Source organism: Plectropomus leopardus, chromosome 13 (assembly GCF_008729295.1).
Source record: "Plectropomus leopardus isolate mb chromosome 13, YSFRI_Pleo_2.0, whole genome shotgun sequence".
NCBI lineage: Eukaryota > Metazoa > Chordata > Actinopteri > Perciformes > Serranidae > Plectropomus > Plectropomus leopardus.
The window spans coordinates 25636146-25651177 of record NC_056475.1 but is presented as its reverse complement, the minus strand read 5'-3'; the positions used below and the strand labels follow the sequence as shown (position 1 = coordinate 25651177).

General features: G+C 35.0%; 1 protein-coding gene across 1 annotated transcript in view; it reads left to right on the top strand.

The window, feature by feature from the left end:
• Positions 1–15032, top strand: part of ar (androgen receptor) — a 62790-nt gene that overhangs the window by 22330 nt on the left and 25428 nt on the right. The window contains exon 5 of the mRNA XM_042498683.1: positions 266–410. Within this exon, the coding sequence (XP_042354617.1) occupies positions 266–410 (145 nt within the window). The remainder of the gene's footprint in view (positions 1–265; positions 411–15032) is intronic.

Genomic DNA, 15032 nt, shown 5'->3' with positions numbered 1-15032 from the left:
CCAGATTGTTAGCAGCAAGCATTCAAGAGACACAGTGCAGAAAAATGCAAATACAGTGAAGCGAAATGCCAAACGAGAGTGAATCTGGGGTGAGCTTTTACTTTCGCTTTTGCTAGCGAGCATGTTTGCAAACAGTAAGTCACAATCCTCCAGAGTAAACCTTTAATGCAGATAGTCTGGCACTGTAAAAAGTTCAAGAACTTGTGACTCGTAATGAACAAAATACAACACATCATATTTTATCATGCTGAATCTTTGCTCTTAGGTTTTCGAAATCTCCATGTGGACGACCAAATGACAGTCATTCAGCATTCATGGATGGGTGTGATGGTGTTTGCCCTGGGATGGAGGTCCTATAAGAATGTCAACGGCAGGATGCTTTACTTCGCCCCGGATCTTGTGTTCAATGAGTATGTACAGCTCTGAGTTCTTAAATTCAATCATGTTCTCTAAAATGATTTCATCAGGAAGCCACCGACATGCTGCGCTCCTCATTATATGTAGAGATCACCAGCAGTGAGTAAGCTGGTGCCGTCGTACATAATACAGATGTCAGTTTCTCTCTGTCTTCATCTCTTTCTCTCTCTATTCTTTCTCTAATTTGCTCTCCTGCTCATGGACAAACACAAAGACATCTCTAGAATTTTATATTTGTGAAGTAGAAATGGTTGCAGGCTTTTTAGGACTATGTTCATCCAATTTCCTCCTTAGGTGTTCTTTTGTTACTGTGAGATTAAAGTGAGGAACATTAGTTTCCAGCATTCAAAGTCGCACAGCCGTGGTGACGCTGATTCAGATCTGAGTATTACTCATGACACACAACAGTGGTTAGGTCTGTCTGAGTGTTAGTGAAGAATATTAACACTGCTTTAGTTCCATCAGATATATACTGCCAGATGTACTCAGTGTGTAGGGTAACCTGCTGCAGTTAGTTCATGCTTTAGTATAAAATGACTTGTATTGGTTACACTATTGCATTTACTGCAAGTCATTTTTTAAAAATAAAACGACTACAAACTTTTTTGACACTTCTACATAACCAGTAATTGTGTGTACTCTATGGGCCAGAGCCACAAAGAATGGAATGCGCCCACTAAAAGCACACTAATTTGTGCAAAATTAGCACCAGCAATCTGCCCCATTTTAGCACCCTATCCACAAAAGAATTTGCTCTAATTATATGCCGGCACTAACATAACCACAAAATTTGGCAGATGAGCACAATTTGCCCTCCTTTTGCATTTTATTGAAAAAGCAGATCTTTTCCCAGTGTTTCGGGCTTTTCTCTATATGTCATAACATACGTTTGTAGATAGGTTCATAATAAAGTCTGCAGAGAGAACAAAGTTTTGCAGAAAGCGTCTTGTTTGTTGCCCATAGTTAGCTGTGTGTTACAGCTGGCTCCAGCATCTCACAGAAGCTGACACTATATCTGTCTCCAAAATAAGACATAGGTTTTGCACTTTTACGCATGGTGCCACAGTTGCTTTATTAAGAGGAACGGCCTGGATGTAATGGTAATTAATGTCCTGTATTTTGCTTTACATACATTCAGTGATGTCACAGCAGGTGTTTTGCTTTTTTGGCTGACAGAAAATGCCTCTGAGTAAGTGCTGGGCTTAGAAAAACAACAGGAAACCCCAAACAGATTCAAGCTGAAAGTTTATGATTATGAGGAAAATGACGTTGTCTCCATCTCATTTTTCATAACCTTTTGCAAGAGTGAAAGTCCACATCTTGGGAAGTAAAGAAGAAAACTTTCATGATTTATTCAGCTGTTTTTAAGGTGTGGTGGTTCAGTAATTTAGATTTGAAGGACTGAATTAGGGCTGATGGAGGCCATACAAGTCAGAAAGGTGGATAATTGAAGCTATTTGGAGGAAATTTGAGCATAAAGTGTTAATGGACTGAAGTGCTTCTTGTCATCTGCATACATTCTTATTCTGAGCCAAGTCTGTCCTTTAAGAAGGTTAAAAACCCGTAATTGGAGACCAAATTAAGGCATGAGTGTAAGATTGTTGAGCTTTTTCATTGAACTAAAAGTGCAGATGTATTTTTATTCTTCACCTTTAGAGAAACCCTCCACAATCCCATCAGGCATAAGGCTGTCAGTTTGACTTAAAGTTTTGAAAAGATATGAACTCAGAAAAAAGTATGATACTTTATTACTTATAATAGTTGATACAGAAATTGATTCTACTGTATAAATGTTGTGTAGGTTTGTATGCAGAAGCAGGTTATCATACAGACATAACTGACTTAAAGCAATAGTTGAAGTTTTGTTATATGCTTATATGTCTTTGTAGAAAGAGCTAGATAAGAAAATATATACCACTGTCATATCTGTGAGATAAACATGATGTTGCAGCCAGCTGCCAGGTAGCTTAGGTTCCATACTCTGCTCCGGGCCCAGAAAAATTTAGATTGAATACATGACACGTTTTGTGTAATTAGTCAGCCTCATACCGAGTTCAGACTACACAATATTTTTGTCAGATTAGGCAATAATCAAGTCATAAAACCTTGGCCAAGAGACAAACTTCACAAATCAGAGTTTGCCGGTTCTAATGTCATGCATGATGTCATTGGGAAGGAGGTGCTAGGAACTGACTTCCAAAATCAATGTCAACAAACAATAGCAATGTGTATGATTATGACTGTCATGAGTTTAGAAAAGCCAAATAGATAAAGGAAATAAAGGAAACATAGTTTGCACATTTTGTTTAAGGAATACTTTGCCAACTTTCAATTGGTCCAGTGTGTCACAGTGCATTCTGGCAGTTCACTCACTCATAAACACACATAATGCTTACTGTTGTACGATATCAGCAGTCAAAACATTTAAGATTTAGAAGTGGCAAGTGTCTTATGGATTATAAACCCCATCAGTCAACCTCTATAAAATAGAGGTTGACTGTTGGGGTTTATAATGCATTATGAATACCTATACTGACTTATTCACACATCAACAATGAACTGTAGCAAGTACTCAGTGTGTTATGACAGTCCCTTCAGTATCATAAGTTATCAGTGTATGTGTTAAGTAAAGTGAGGTACATATTGATGCATTTATAAGAATTTATGCTTCATCATAATGTCTCATTGGTGTTATGTAAAGTGTAATCCTTTTGCTGCATCTATAAGAATAAATACTGCATCGGAAGGGATAAATACCTACCATACACTAGAATACTTGTAAAATAGATTTAAAAGACTGAAGTCTGACATTATGTCAGTAGTAAGAGAGTTTTTAGCCACATAACCAGATTTCATAGGCTGGAGATCATGCAGTTTCAAAAGCTGACAGAAACAGTTGCAGCCCTTGAAATCCACAGTAAGAAAATGAGTTATAGTATAATATGTCATTTCAAAAGTAAAAAACAATCCAAAATAGTACTTCTCATTGTGTGGCTGAAATGGCAAAATATGGCCTCTCAACAACTGAAAACACCTTAAAACAGCATAAAATAGTGTGCAAAGACCCACTATAGCATAGAATGTTGCAAAATCATCCCAAAACAAAATAAAATTGCATGATGAAAAAATGACTAAAAAGACAAGGCTATAGTATGGCTAAAAAATTGAAATATCTCAAAAACAGCTGAAAACATCTCAAAACAACATAAAATAGCGTGCCAAGAAACACCATAGTATACAATGTTGCAAAAATGGCCCAAAAACAGCTCAAATCACCAAAACAATGTATGTTGAAAAAATTACAGGAAAGGCAAGGCGATAGTATGGCAAAAATGTCAAAAAATGGCATGTCCCAAAAACACCTGAAAACACCTCAAAAAAGCAAAAATTACCATGCCAAGACACATCATTGCATAGACTATTGCAAAAATTACCGAAAACAACAAATTAATACATGTAGAAAAAATGACCAAAAAGGCAAGTGTATAGTATGGCAAAAATGTCAAAAATGGCATGTATCAAAAACAGCTGAAAACACCTCAAAATAGCATAAAATAGCATGCCAAGGAAGACCATGGCATACAATTTTGCAAGAACGACCCAAAATACCAAAATAACGCATGTTAAAACATTACCGAAAGGCAAGGCTATAGTAAGGCAAAACTGTCAAAAAATGGCATGTCCCAAAAACACCAGAAAACACCCCAAAACAGCAAAAATGACCATGCCAAGACACACCATTGCATAGATTGTTGCAAAAACAACAGAAAACAGTAATTCAATACATGTTAGAATGACCAAAAAGGCAAGGCTATAGTTTGGCAAAACTGTCAAAAAATGGCATGTCTCAAAAACAGCTGAAAACACCTGAAACAGCAAAAAAAAATGTGCCCACACATGCCATAAAATAGAATGTTGCAAAATCAGCCCAAACCAAAATAAAAATGCATGTTGAAAAAATGACGGAAAAGGCAAGGCTATAGTATGGCTAAAAATGACAAAAACGACATGTCTCAAAAACAGTTGAAAACACCTCAAAACAGCAAAAGATAGTGTGCCCAGACACACCATTGCATAGACTGCTGCAAAAACTCCCAAAAACAACAAATTAATACATGTAGAAAAAATGACAGAAAAGTCAAGGCTATAGTATGGCAAAAATGTCAAAAAATGGCATGTCCCAAAAACACCAGAAAACACCCCAAAGCAGCAAAAATGACCATGCCAAGACACATTATTGCACAGACTGTTGCAAAAACTGCCAAAAACAGCAAATTAATACATGTAGAAAAAATGACGGAAAAGGCAAGGCTATAGTATGGCAAAAATGTCAAAAAATGGCATGTCCCAAAAACAGCTGAAAACACCTCAAAACAGCACAAAATAGTGTGCCCAGACACATCATTGCACAGACTGTTGCAAAAACAACAGAAAACAGTAATTTAATCCATGTAGAATGACCAAAAAGGCAAGGCTATAGTATGGCAAAAATGTCCAAAAATGGCATGTCTCAAAAACAGCTGAAAACACCTTAAAATAGCATAAAATAACATGCCAAGACACACCATTGCATAGACTGTTGCAAAAATAACAGAAAACAAAATGAAAATGCATTCTGAAAAAATGACGGAAAAGGCAAGGCTATAGTATGGCAAAAATGACAAAATTGACATGTCTCAAAAACAGCTGAAAACACTTCAAAACAGCAAAAAATAGTGTGCCCAGACACACCATTGCATAGACTGTTGCAAAAACTGCCAAAAACAGCAAATTAATAATGTGTAAAAAAATGACCAAAAAGCAAGGCTATAGTATGGCAAAAATGTCAAAAAATGGCATGTCTCCAAAACAGCTGAAAACACCTCAAAATAGCATAAAATATCTTCCCAAGGAACACCACAGCATGGAATGTTGCGAAAACAGCCCAAAACAAAATTAAAATGCATACTGAAAAAATGACGGAAAAGGCAAGGCTATAGTAAGGCAAAAATGTCCAAAAATGGCATGTCTCAAAAACAGCTGAAAACACCTCAAAATAGCATAAAATAACATGCCAAGACACACCATTGCATAGACTGTTGCAAAAATAACAAAAACAAAATGAAAATGCATTCTGAAAAAATGACGGAAAAGGCAAGGCTATAGTATGGCAAAAATGACAAAATTGACATGTCTCAAAAACAGCTGAAAACACTCAAAACAGCAAAAATAGTGTGCCAGACACACCATTGCATAGACTGTTGCAAAAACTGCCAAAAACAACAAATAATGCATGTGAAAAAATGACGGAAAAGGCAAGGCTATAGTATGGCAAAAATGTCAAAAAATGGCATGTCCCAAAAACAGCTGAAAAAACCCCAAAACAGCAAAAATGACCATGCCAAGACACATCATTGCATAGACTGTTGCAAAAACTGCCAAAAAACAAATTAATACATGTTGAAAAAATGACCAAAAAGGCAAGGCTATAGTATGGCAAAAAATGTCAAAAAATGGCATGTCTCAAAAACAGCTCAAAACACCTCAAAACAGCATAAAATAATGTGCCCAGATACGCCATAGAATAGAATGTTGCAAAAACAGCCAAAAAAACAAAATAAAAATGCATGTTGAAAAAAATGACGGAAAAGGCAAGGCTATAGTATGGCAAAAAATGTCAAAATTGACATGTCTCAAAAACAGCTGAAAACACCTCAAAACAGCAAAAAAATAGTGTGCCAGACACATGCCATGCATAGAATGTTGCAAAAACTGCCAAAAAACACCAAAATAATGCATTTAGAAAAAATGACCAAAAAGGCAAGGCTATAGTATGGCAAAAATGTCAAAAAAATGACATGTCCCAAAAACAGCTGAAAACACCTCAAAAAGCAGCAAAAAAATAGCATGCCAAACACATCATAGCATAGAATGTTGCAAAAACTGCAAAAAACAGCAAATTAATGCATGTTGAAAAAAATGAAAAAAAGGCAAGGCTATAGTATGGCAAAAAATGTCAAAAAATGGCATGTCTCCAAAAACAGCTGAAAACACCTCAAAACAGCATAAAATAACATGTGCCAAGACACACCATGCATAGAATGTTGCAAAAATGGCCAAAAACAAAATAAAATGCATGTTGAAAAAAATGAAAAAGGCAAGGCTATAGTATGGCAAAAATGTCAAAAAATGACATGTCTCAAAAACAGCTGAAAACACCTCAAAACAGCATAAAATAGCGTGCCAAGACACACCATAGCATAGAATGTTGCAAAAAAGCCCCAAAACAAAATAAAATGCATGTTGAAAAAATGACGGAAAAAGCAAGGCTATAGTATGGCAAAAATGTCAAAAAATGGCATGTCTCAAAAACAGCTGAAAACACCTCAAAACAGCATAAAAATCGTGCCAAGGAACACCATAGCAAAGAATGTTGCAAAAAATGGCCAAAAACACCATAAAATGCATGTTGAAAAAATGACGGAAAAAGGCAAGGCTATAGTATGGCAAAAATGTCAAAAATGGCATGTCTCAAAAACAGCTGAAAACACCTCAAAACAGCATAAAAAGCATGCCAAGACACACCATAGCATAGAATGTTGCAAAAAAATGGCCAAAAACACCATAAAATGCATGTTGAAAAAATGACGGAAAAGGCAAGGCTATAGTATGGCAAAAAATGTCAAAATTGACATGTCTCAAAAACAGCTGAAAACACCTCAAAACAGCAAAAAATAGTGTGCCAAGACACACACCATTGCATAGAATGTGCAAAAATGGCCAAAAAACAACATAATAATGCATGTTGAAAAAATGACCAAAAAGGCAAGGCTATAGTATGGCAAAAATGTCAAAAATGACATGTCCCAAAAACAGCTGAAAACACCTCAAAACAGCATAAAATAGCATGCCAAGACACATCATAGCATAGAATGTTGCAAAAATGGCCAAAAACACCATAATAATGCATGTGAAAAAATGACCAAAAAGGCAAGGCTATAGTATGGCTAAAATGTAAAAAAAAATGTCAAAAAATGGCATGTCCCAAAAACAGCTGAAAACACCTCAAAACAGCATAAAATAGCATGCCAAGACACACCCATAGCATAGAATGTTGCAAAAAAATGGCCAAAAACACCAAATAATGCATGTTGAAAAAATGACCAAAAAGGCAAGGCTATAGTAAAAAAAAATGTCAAAAAATGGCATGTCTCAAAAACAGCTGAAAACACCTCAAAACAGCATAAAATACATGCCAAGACACACCATTGCATAGAATGTTGCAAAAATGCCAAAAAAACACCATAAAAATGCATGTTGAAAAAATGACGGAAAAAGGCAAGGCTATAGTATGGCAAAAATGTCAAAAAATGGCATGTCTCAAAAACAGCTGAAAACACCTCAAAACAGCATAAAATAGCGTGCCAAGACACACCATAGCATAGAATGTTGCAAAAAATGGCCAAAAAACCATAAAAATGCATGTTGAAAAAATGACCAAAAAGGCAAGGCTATAGTATGGCAAAAATGTCAAAAAATGGCATGTCTCAAAAACAGCTGAAAACACCTCAAAACAGCATAAAATAGCGTGCCAAGACACACCATAGCATAGAATGTTGCAAAAAAAACAAAAAACAAAAAAAATGCATGTTGAAAAAATGATGAAAAAAAAGGCAAGGCTATAGTATGGCAAAAATGTCAAAATTGACATGTCTCAAAAACAGCTGAAAACACCTCAAAACAGCATAAAATAGCGTGCAAAGACACGCCATAGCATAGAATGTTGCAAAAAAATGCCAAAAAACACCATAATAATGCATGTTGAAAAAATGACAAAAAGGCAAGGCTATAGTATGGCAAAAATGTCAAAAAATGACATGTCTCAAAAACAGCTGAAAACACCTCAAAACAGCATAAAATAGCGTGCCAAGACACACCATAGCATAGACTGTTGCAAAAATGGCCAAAAACAACATAATAATACATGTTGAAAAAAATGACAAAAAAGGCAAGGCTATAGTATGGCAAAAAAATGTCAAAAAATGACATGTCCCAAAAACAGCTGAAAAAAACACCTCAAAACAGCATAAAATAAGTGTGCCAAGACACGCCATAGCATAGAATGTTGCAAAAAACAACAAAAACACCATAATAATGCATGTTGAAAAAATGACCAAAAAGGCAAGGCTATAGTATGGCTAAAAAAAATGTCAAAAAATGACATGTCCAAAACAGCTGAAACAGAAAAACACCTCAAAACAGCAAAATAGCGTGCCAAACACACCATTTAGCATAGAATGTTGCAAAAATGCCAAAAAACACCATAATAATGCATGTTGAAAAAATGACAAAAAGGCAAGGCTATAGTATGGCAAAAAATGTCAAAAATGACATGTCTCAAAAACAGCTGAAAACACCTCAAAACAGCATAAAATAGCGTGCCAAGACACACCATAGCATAGAATGTTGCAAAAAAATGGCCAAAAACACCATAAAATGCATGTTGAAAAAATGACCAAAAAGGCAAGGCTATAGTATGGCAAAAAATGTCAAAAAATGACATGTCTCAAAAACAGCTGAAAACACCTCAAAACAGCATAAAATAGCGTGCCAAGACACACCATAGCAAAGAATGTTGCAAAAATGGCCAAAAACAACCATAAAATGCATGTTGAAAAAATGACAAAAAAAAGGCAAGGCAAGGCTATAGTATGGCAAAAATGTCAAAAATACATGTCTCAAAAACAGCTGAAAAAACACCTCAAAACAGCATAAAATAGCGTGCCAAGACACACCATAGCATAGAATGTTGCAAAAAAAATGGCCAAAAACACCATAATAATGCATGTTGAAAAAATGACCAAAAAGGCAAGGCTATAGTATGGCAAAAATGTCAAAATTGACATGTCTCAAAAACAGCTGAAAACACCTCAAAACAGCATAAAAAATAGCGTGCCAAGACACACCATAGCATAGAATTGTTGCAAAAACTGCCAAAAACACCAAATAATGCATGTTGAAAAAAATGACCAAAAAGGCAAGGCTATAGTATGGCTAAAAAATGTCAAAATATGACATGTCTCAAAAACAGCTGAAAACACCTCAAAACAGCATAAAAAATAGCGTGCCAAACACACCATAGCATAAAATGTTGCAAAAATGGCCAAAAACACCATAATAATGCATGTTGAAAAAATGACCAAAAAGGCAAGGCTATAGTATGGCTGTCAAAATGTCAAAAACATGCATGTCTCAAAAACAGCTGAAAACACCTCAAAAACAGCAAAAAAGCGTGCATAAAAGACATGCCATAAAAAGAATGTTGCAAAAATGGCCGCCAAAAAACACCAAAAAATGCATGTTGAAAAAATGACCAAAAAGGCAAGGCTATAGTATGGCAAAAAATGTCAAAATTGACATGTCTCAAAAACAGCTGAAAACACCTCAAAAAACAGCATAAAATAGTGTGAAAAAAAACGCCATAGCAAAGAATGTTTTGCAAAAATGGCCAAAAACACCATAAAAATGCATGTTGAAAAAATCACCAAAAAGGCAAGGCTATAGTATGGCAAAAAATGTCAAAAATGACATGTCTCAAAAACAGCTGAAAACACCTCAAAACAGCATAAAATAGCGTGCCAAAACACACCATAGCAAAGAATGTTGCAAAAATGGCCAAAAAACATAATAATAATGCATTGAAAAAATGACCAAAAAGGCAAGGCTATAGTATGGCTAAAAATGTCAAAATGACATCAAAAAAGCTGAAAAACATGTCAAAACAGCATAAAAACAGCTAGCAAAAACATAAAATGCTAAAAAAAAAACACCAAAAAGGCAAGGCTATAGTAAAAATGTCTCAAAAACAGCAAAAACCTCAAAACAGCATGCCAAGACATGTTATAGCATAGAATGTTGCAAAAATGGCCAAAAACACCAAAATGCATGTTGAAAAAATGACCGAAAAAGCAAGGCTATAGTATGGCAAAAAATGTCAAAAATGACATGTCTCAAAAACAGCTGAAAAAACCTCAAAACAGCATAAAATAGCGTGCCAAGACACACCATAGCATAGAATGTTGCAAAAAAATGGCCAAAAACACCATAAAATGCATGTTGAAAAAATGACCAAAAAGGCAAGGCTATAGTATGGCAAAAATGTCAAAAATGACATGTCTCAAAAACAGCTGAAAACACCTCAAAACAGCATAAAATAGCGTGCCAAGACACACCATAGCATAGAATGTTGCAAAAACGGCCAAAAACACCATAAAAATGCATGTTGAAAAAAATGACAAAAAAAAGGCAAGGCTATAGTATGGCAAAAAATGTCAAAAATGACATGTCTCAAAAACAGCTGAAAAAACCTCAAAACAGCATAAAATAGCGTGCCCAAAAATGTTGCAAAAAATGGCCAAAAACCAATATAGCATGTTGAAAAAAAATGCCAAACTGCAAAAGCAAAATGCATGTTGAAAAAATGACCAAAAAGCAAGGCTATAGTATGGCAAAAAATGTCAAAAATTGACATGTCTCAAAAACAGCTGAAAACACCTCAAAACAGCAAAAAATAGCGTGCCAAGACACGCCATAGCAAGAATGTTTGCAAAAAAAGGCCAAAAAACAAAAAAATGCATGTTGAAAAAATGACCAAAAAGGCAAGGCTATAGTATGGCAAAAAATGTCAAAAAATTGACATGTCTCAAAAACAGCTGAAAACACCTCAAAACAGCATAAAATATAGTGTGCCAAGACACACCATAGCATAGAATGTTGCAAAAATGGCCAAAAAAACACATAAAATGCATGTTGAAAAAACCAAAAAACCAAAAAGGCAAGGCTATAGTATGGCAAAAATGTCAAAAATGACATGTCTCAAAAACAGCTGAAAACACCTCAAAAACAGCATAAAATAGCGTGCCCAAATAGCATGCAAAAATGTTGCAAAAATAGCAAAGAATGTTGCAAAAATGCCAAAAAAAGGCTATAGTATGGCAAAAATGTCAAAAATGGCATGTCAAAAACACCAAAAACAAGGCAAAAAAAGTAGAAAAAAGACCAAAAAAGGCAAGGCATGTGCAAAAATGGCCAAAAAAACATGTCAAAATGTTGAAAAAAACCTCAAAAACAGCTGAAAAATGACAGCAAAAACAAACACCTCAAAAATAGCGTGCAAGACATGTTATGCAAAAATGTTGCAAAAATGGCCAAAAACACCATAAAAATGCATGTTGAAAAAATGACCAAAAAGGCAAGGCTATAGTATGGCAAAAATGTCAAAATTGACATGTCTCAAAAAAACAGCTGAAAACACCTCAAAACAGCAAAAATAGCGTGCCAAACACGCCATAGCATAGAATGTTGCAAAAAATGGCCAAAAACACCAAAAATGCATGTTGAAAAAATGACACCAAAAAGGCAAGGCTATAGTATGGCAAAAAATGTCAAAATTGACATGTCTCAAAAACAGCTGAAAACACAAAACTCAAAACAGCATAAAATAGCGTGCCAAAACACGCCATAGCAAAGAATGTTGCAAAAATGGCAAAAACACCAAAAAAAAATGGCATAAAATGCATGTTGAAAAAAAGACCAAAAAGGCAAGGCTATAGTATGGCTAAAAATGTCAAAAATTGACATGTCTCAAAAACAGCTGAAAACACCTCAAAACAGCAAAAAATAGTGTGCCAGACACACCATAGCATAGAATGTTGCAAAAATGGCCAAAAACACCAAATAATGCATGTTGAAAAAATGACCAAAAAGGCAAGGCTATAGTATGGCAAAAATGTCAAAAAATGACATGTCCAAAAACAGCTGAAAACACCTCAAAACAGCATAAAAATAGCATGCCAAGACACGCCATTGCACAGAATGTTGCAAAAATGGCCAAAAACACCAAAATAATGCATGTTGAAAAAATGACCAAAAAGGCAAGGCTATAGTATGGCAAAAAATGTCAAAAAATGACATGTCCCAAAAACAGCTGAAAACACCTCAAAACAGCAAAAATAGCGTGCCAGACACACCATTGCATAGCAAAGAATGTTGCAAAAATGGCCAAAAACACCATAATAATGCATGTTGAAAAAATGACCAAAAAGGCAAGGCTATAGTATGGCTAAAAAATGTCAAAAATGACATGTCTCAAAAACAGCTGAAAACACCTCAAAACAGCATAAAATAGCGTGCCAAACAACACCATAGCATAGAATGTTGCAAAAAATGGCCAAAAACACCAAAATAATGCATGTTGAAAAAATGACCAAAAAGGCAAGGCTATAGTATGGCAAAAAAATGTCAAAAAATGACATGTCTCAAAAAACAGCTGAAAACACCTCAAAACAGCATAAAATAGCGTGCCAAGGACACACCATAGCAAGAATGTTGCAAAAAAATGGCCAAAAACACCATAAAATGCATGTTGAAAAAATGACCGAAAAGGCAAGGCTATAGTATGGCAAAAATGTCAAAAATGACATGTGTCTCAAAAACAGCTGAAAACACCTCAAAACAGCATAAAATAGCGTGCCAAGACACACCATAGCATAGAATGTTGCAAAAAATGGCCAAAAACACAAATAATAATGCATGTTGAAAAAAATGACCAAAAAAGGCAAGGCTATAGTATGGCAAAAATGTCAAAAATGACATGTCCCAAAAACAGCTGAAAACACCTCAAAACAGCATAAAATAGCGTGCCAAGACACGCCATAGCATAGAATGTTGCAAAAAATGGCCCCAAAACACCATAAAAATGCATGTTGAAAAAATGACCAAAAAGGCAAGGCTATAGTATGGCAAAAAATGTCAAAAAATGACATGTCTCAAAAACAGCTGAAAACACCTCAAAACAGCATAAAATAGTGTGCCAAGACACGCCATAGCATAGAATGTTGCAAAAACTGCCCAAAAACACCAAAATAATGCATGTTGAAAAAATGACAAAAAAGGCAAGGCTATAGTATGGCTAAAATGTAAAAAAAAAATGTCAAAAAATGACATGTCCCAAAAACAGCTGAAAACACCTCAAAACAGCATAAAATAGCGTGCCAAACACACGCATATAGCATAGAATGTTGCAAAAACGGCCAAAAAAAACACAAAATAAAATGCATGTTGAAAAAAATGACAAAAAGGCAAGGCTATAGTATGGCAAAAATGTCAAAAATGACATGTCTCAAAAACAGCTGAAAACACCTCAAAACAGCATAAAAATAGTGTGCCAAGACACACCATTAGCATAGAATGTTGCAAAAATGGCCAAAAACACCAAATAATAATGCATGTTGAAAAAATGAAAAAAAAAGGCAAGGCTATAGTATGGCAAAAATGTCAAAAAATGACATGTCCCAAAAACAGCTGAAAACACCTCAAAACAGCATAAAATACCAGCGTGCCAAGACACGCCATAGCATAGAATGTTGCAAAAAAATGCCAAAAAACACCATAATAATGCATGTTGAAAAAATGACCAAAAAGGCAAGGCTATAGTATGGCAAAAAATGTCAAAAATGACATGTCCCAAAAACAGCTGAAAACACCTCAAAACAGCATAAAATAAATGCCAAGACACACCATATAGCATAGAATGTTGAAAAAAACTGCCAAAAACACCAAAATAATGCATGTTGAAAAAAAAAATGACCAAAAAAGCAAGGCTATAGTATGGCAAAAAATGTCAAAAATGACATGTCCCAAAAACAGCTGAAAACACCTCAAAACAGCATAAAATAGCATGCCAAGACACATATAGCATAGAATGTTGCAAAAAATGGCCAAAAACAACATAATAATGCATGTTGAAAAAATGACCAAAAAGGCAAGGCTATAGTATGGCTAAAATGTAAAAAAAAATGTCAAAAAATGACATGTCTCAAAAACAGCTGAAAACACCTCAAAACAGCATAAAAGCGTGCCAAAAGACACACCATAGCAATAGAATGTTGCAAAAATGGCCAAAAACACCATAAATGCATGTTGAAAAAAAAATGACCAAAAAGGCAAGGCTATAGTATGGCAAAAAATGTCAAAAAATGACATGTCTCCAAAAACAGCTGAAAACACCTCAAAACAGCATAAAATAGCGTGCCAAGACACGCCATAGCATAGAATGTTGCAAAAATGGCCAAAAACACAAAAATAAAATGCATGTTGAAAAAATGAAAAAAAGGCAAGGCTATAGTATGGCAAAAATGTCAAAAATGACATGTCTCAAAAACAGCTGAAAAAACACCTCAAAACAGCATAAAATAGCGTGCCAAGACACACCATAGCATAGAATGTTGCAAAAATGGCAAAAAACAAATAAAATGCATGTTGAAAAAATGACCAAAAAGGCAAGGCTATAGTATGGCAAAAAATGTCAAAAAATTGACATGTCTCAAAAACAGCTGAAAACACCTCAAAACAGCATAAAATAGTGTGCCAGACACACATGCCATAGCAAAGAATGTTGCAAAAAATGGCCAAAAACAACAAATAATGCATGTTGAAAAAATGACCAAAAAGGCAAGGCTATAGTATGGCAAAAATGTCAAAAAATGACATGTCCCAAAAACAGCTGAAAAAACACCTCAAAACAGCATAAAATAGCGTGCCAAGACACGCCATATAGCAATAGAATGTTGCAAAAT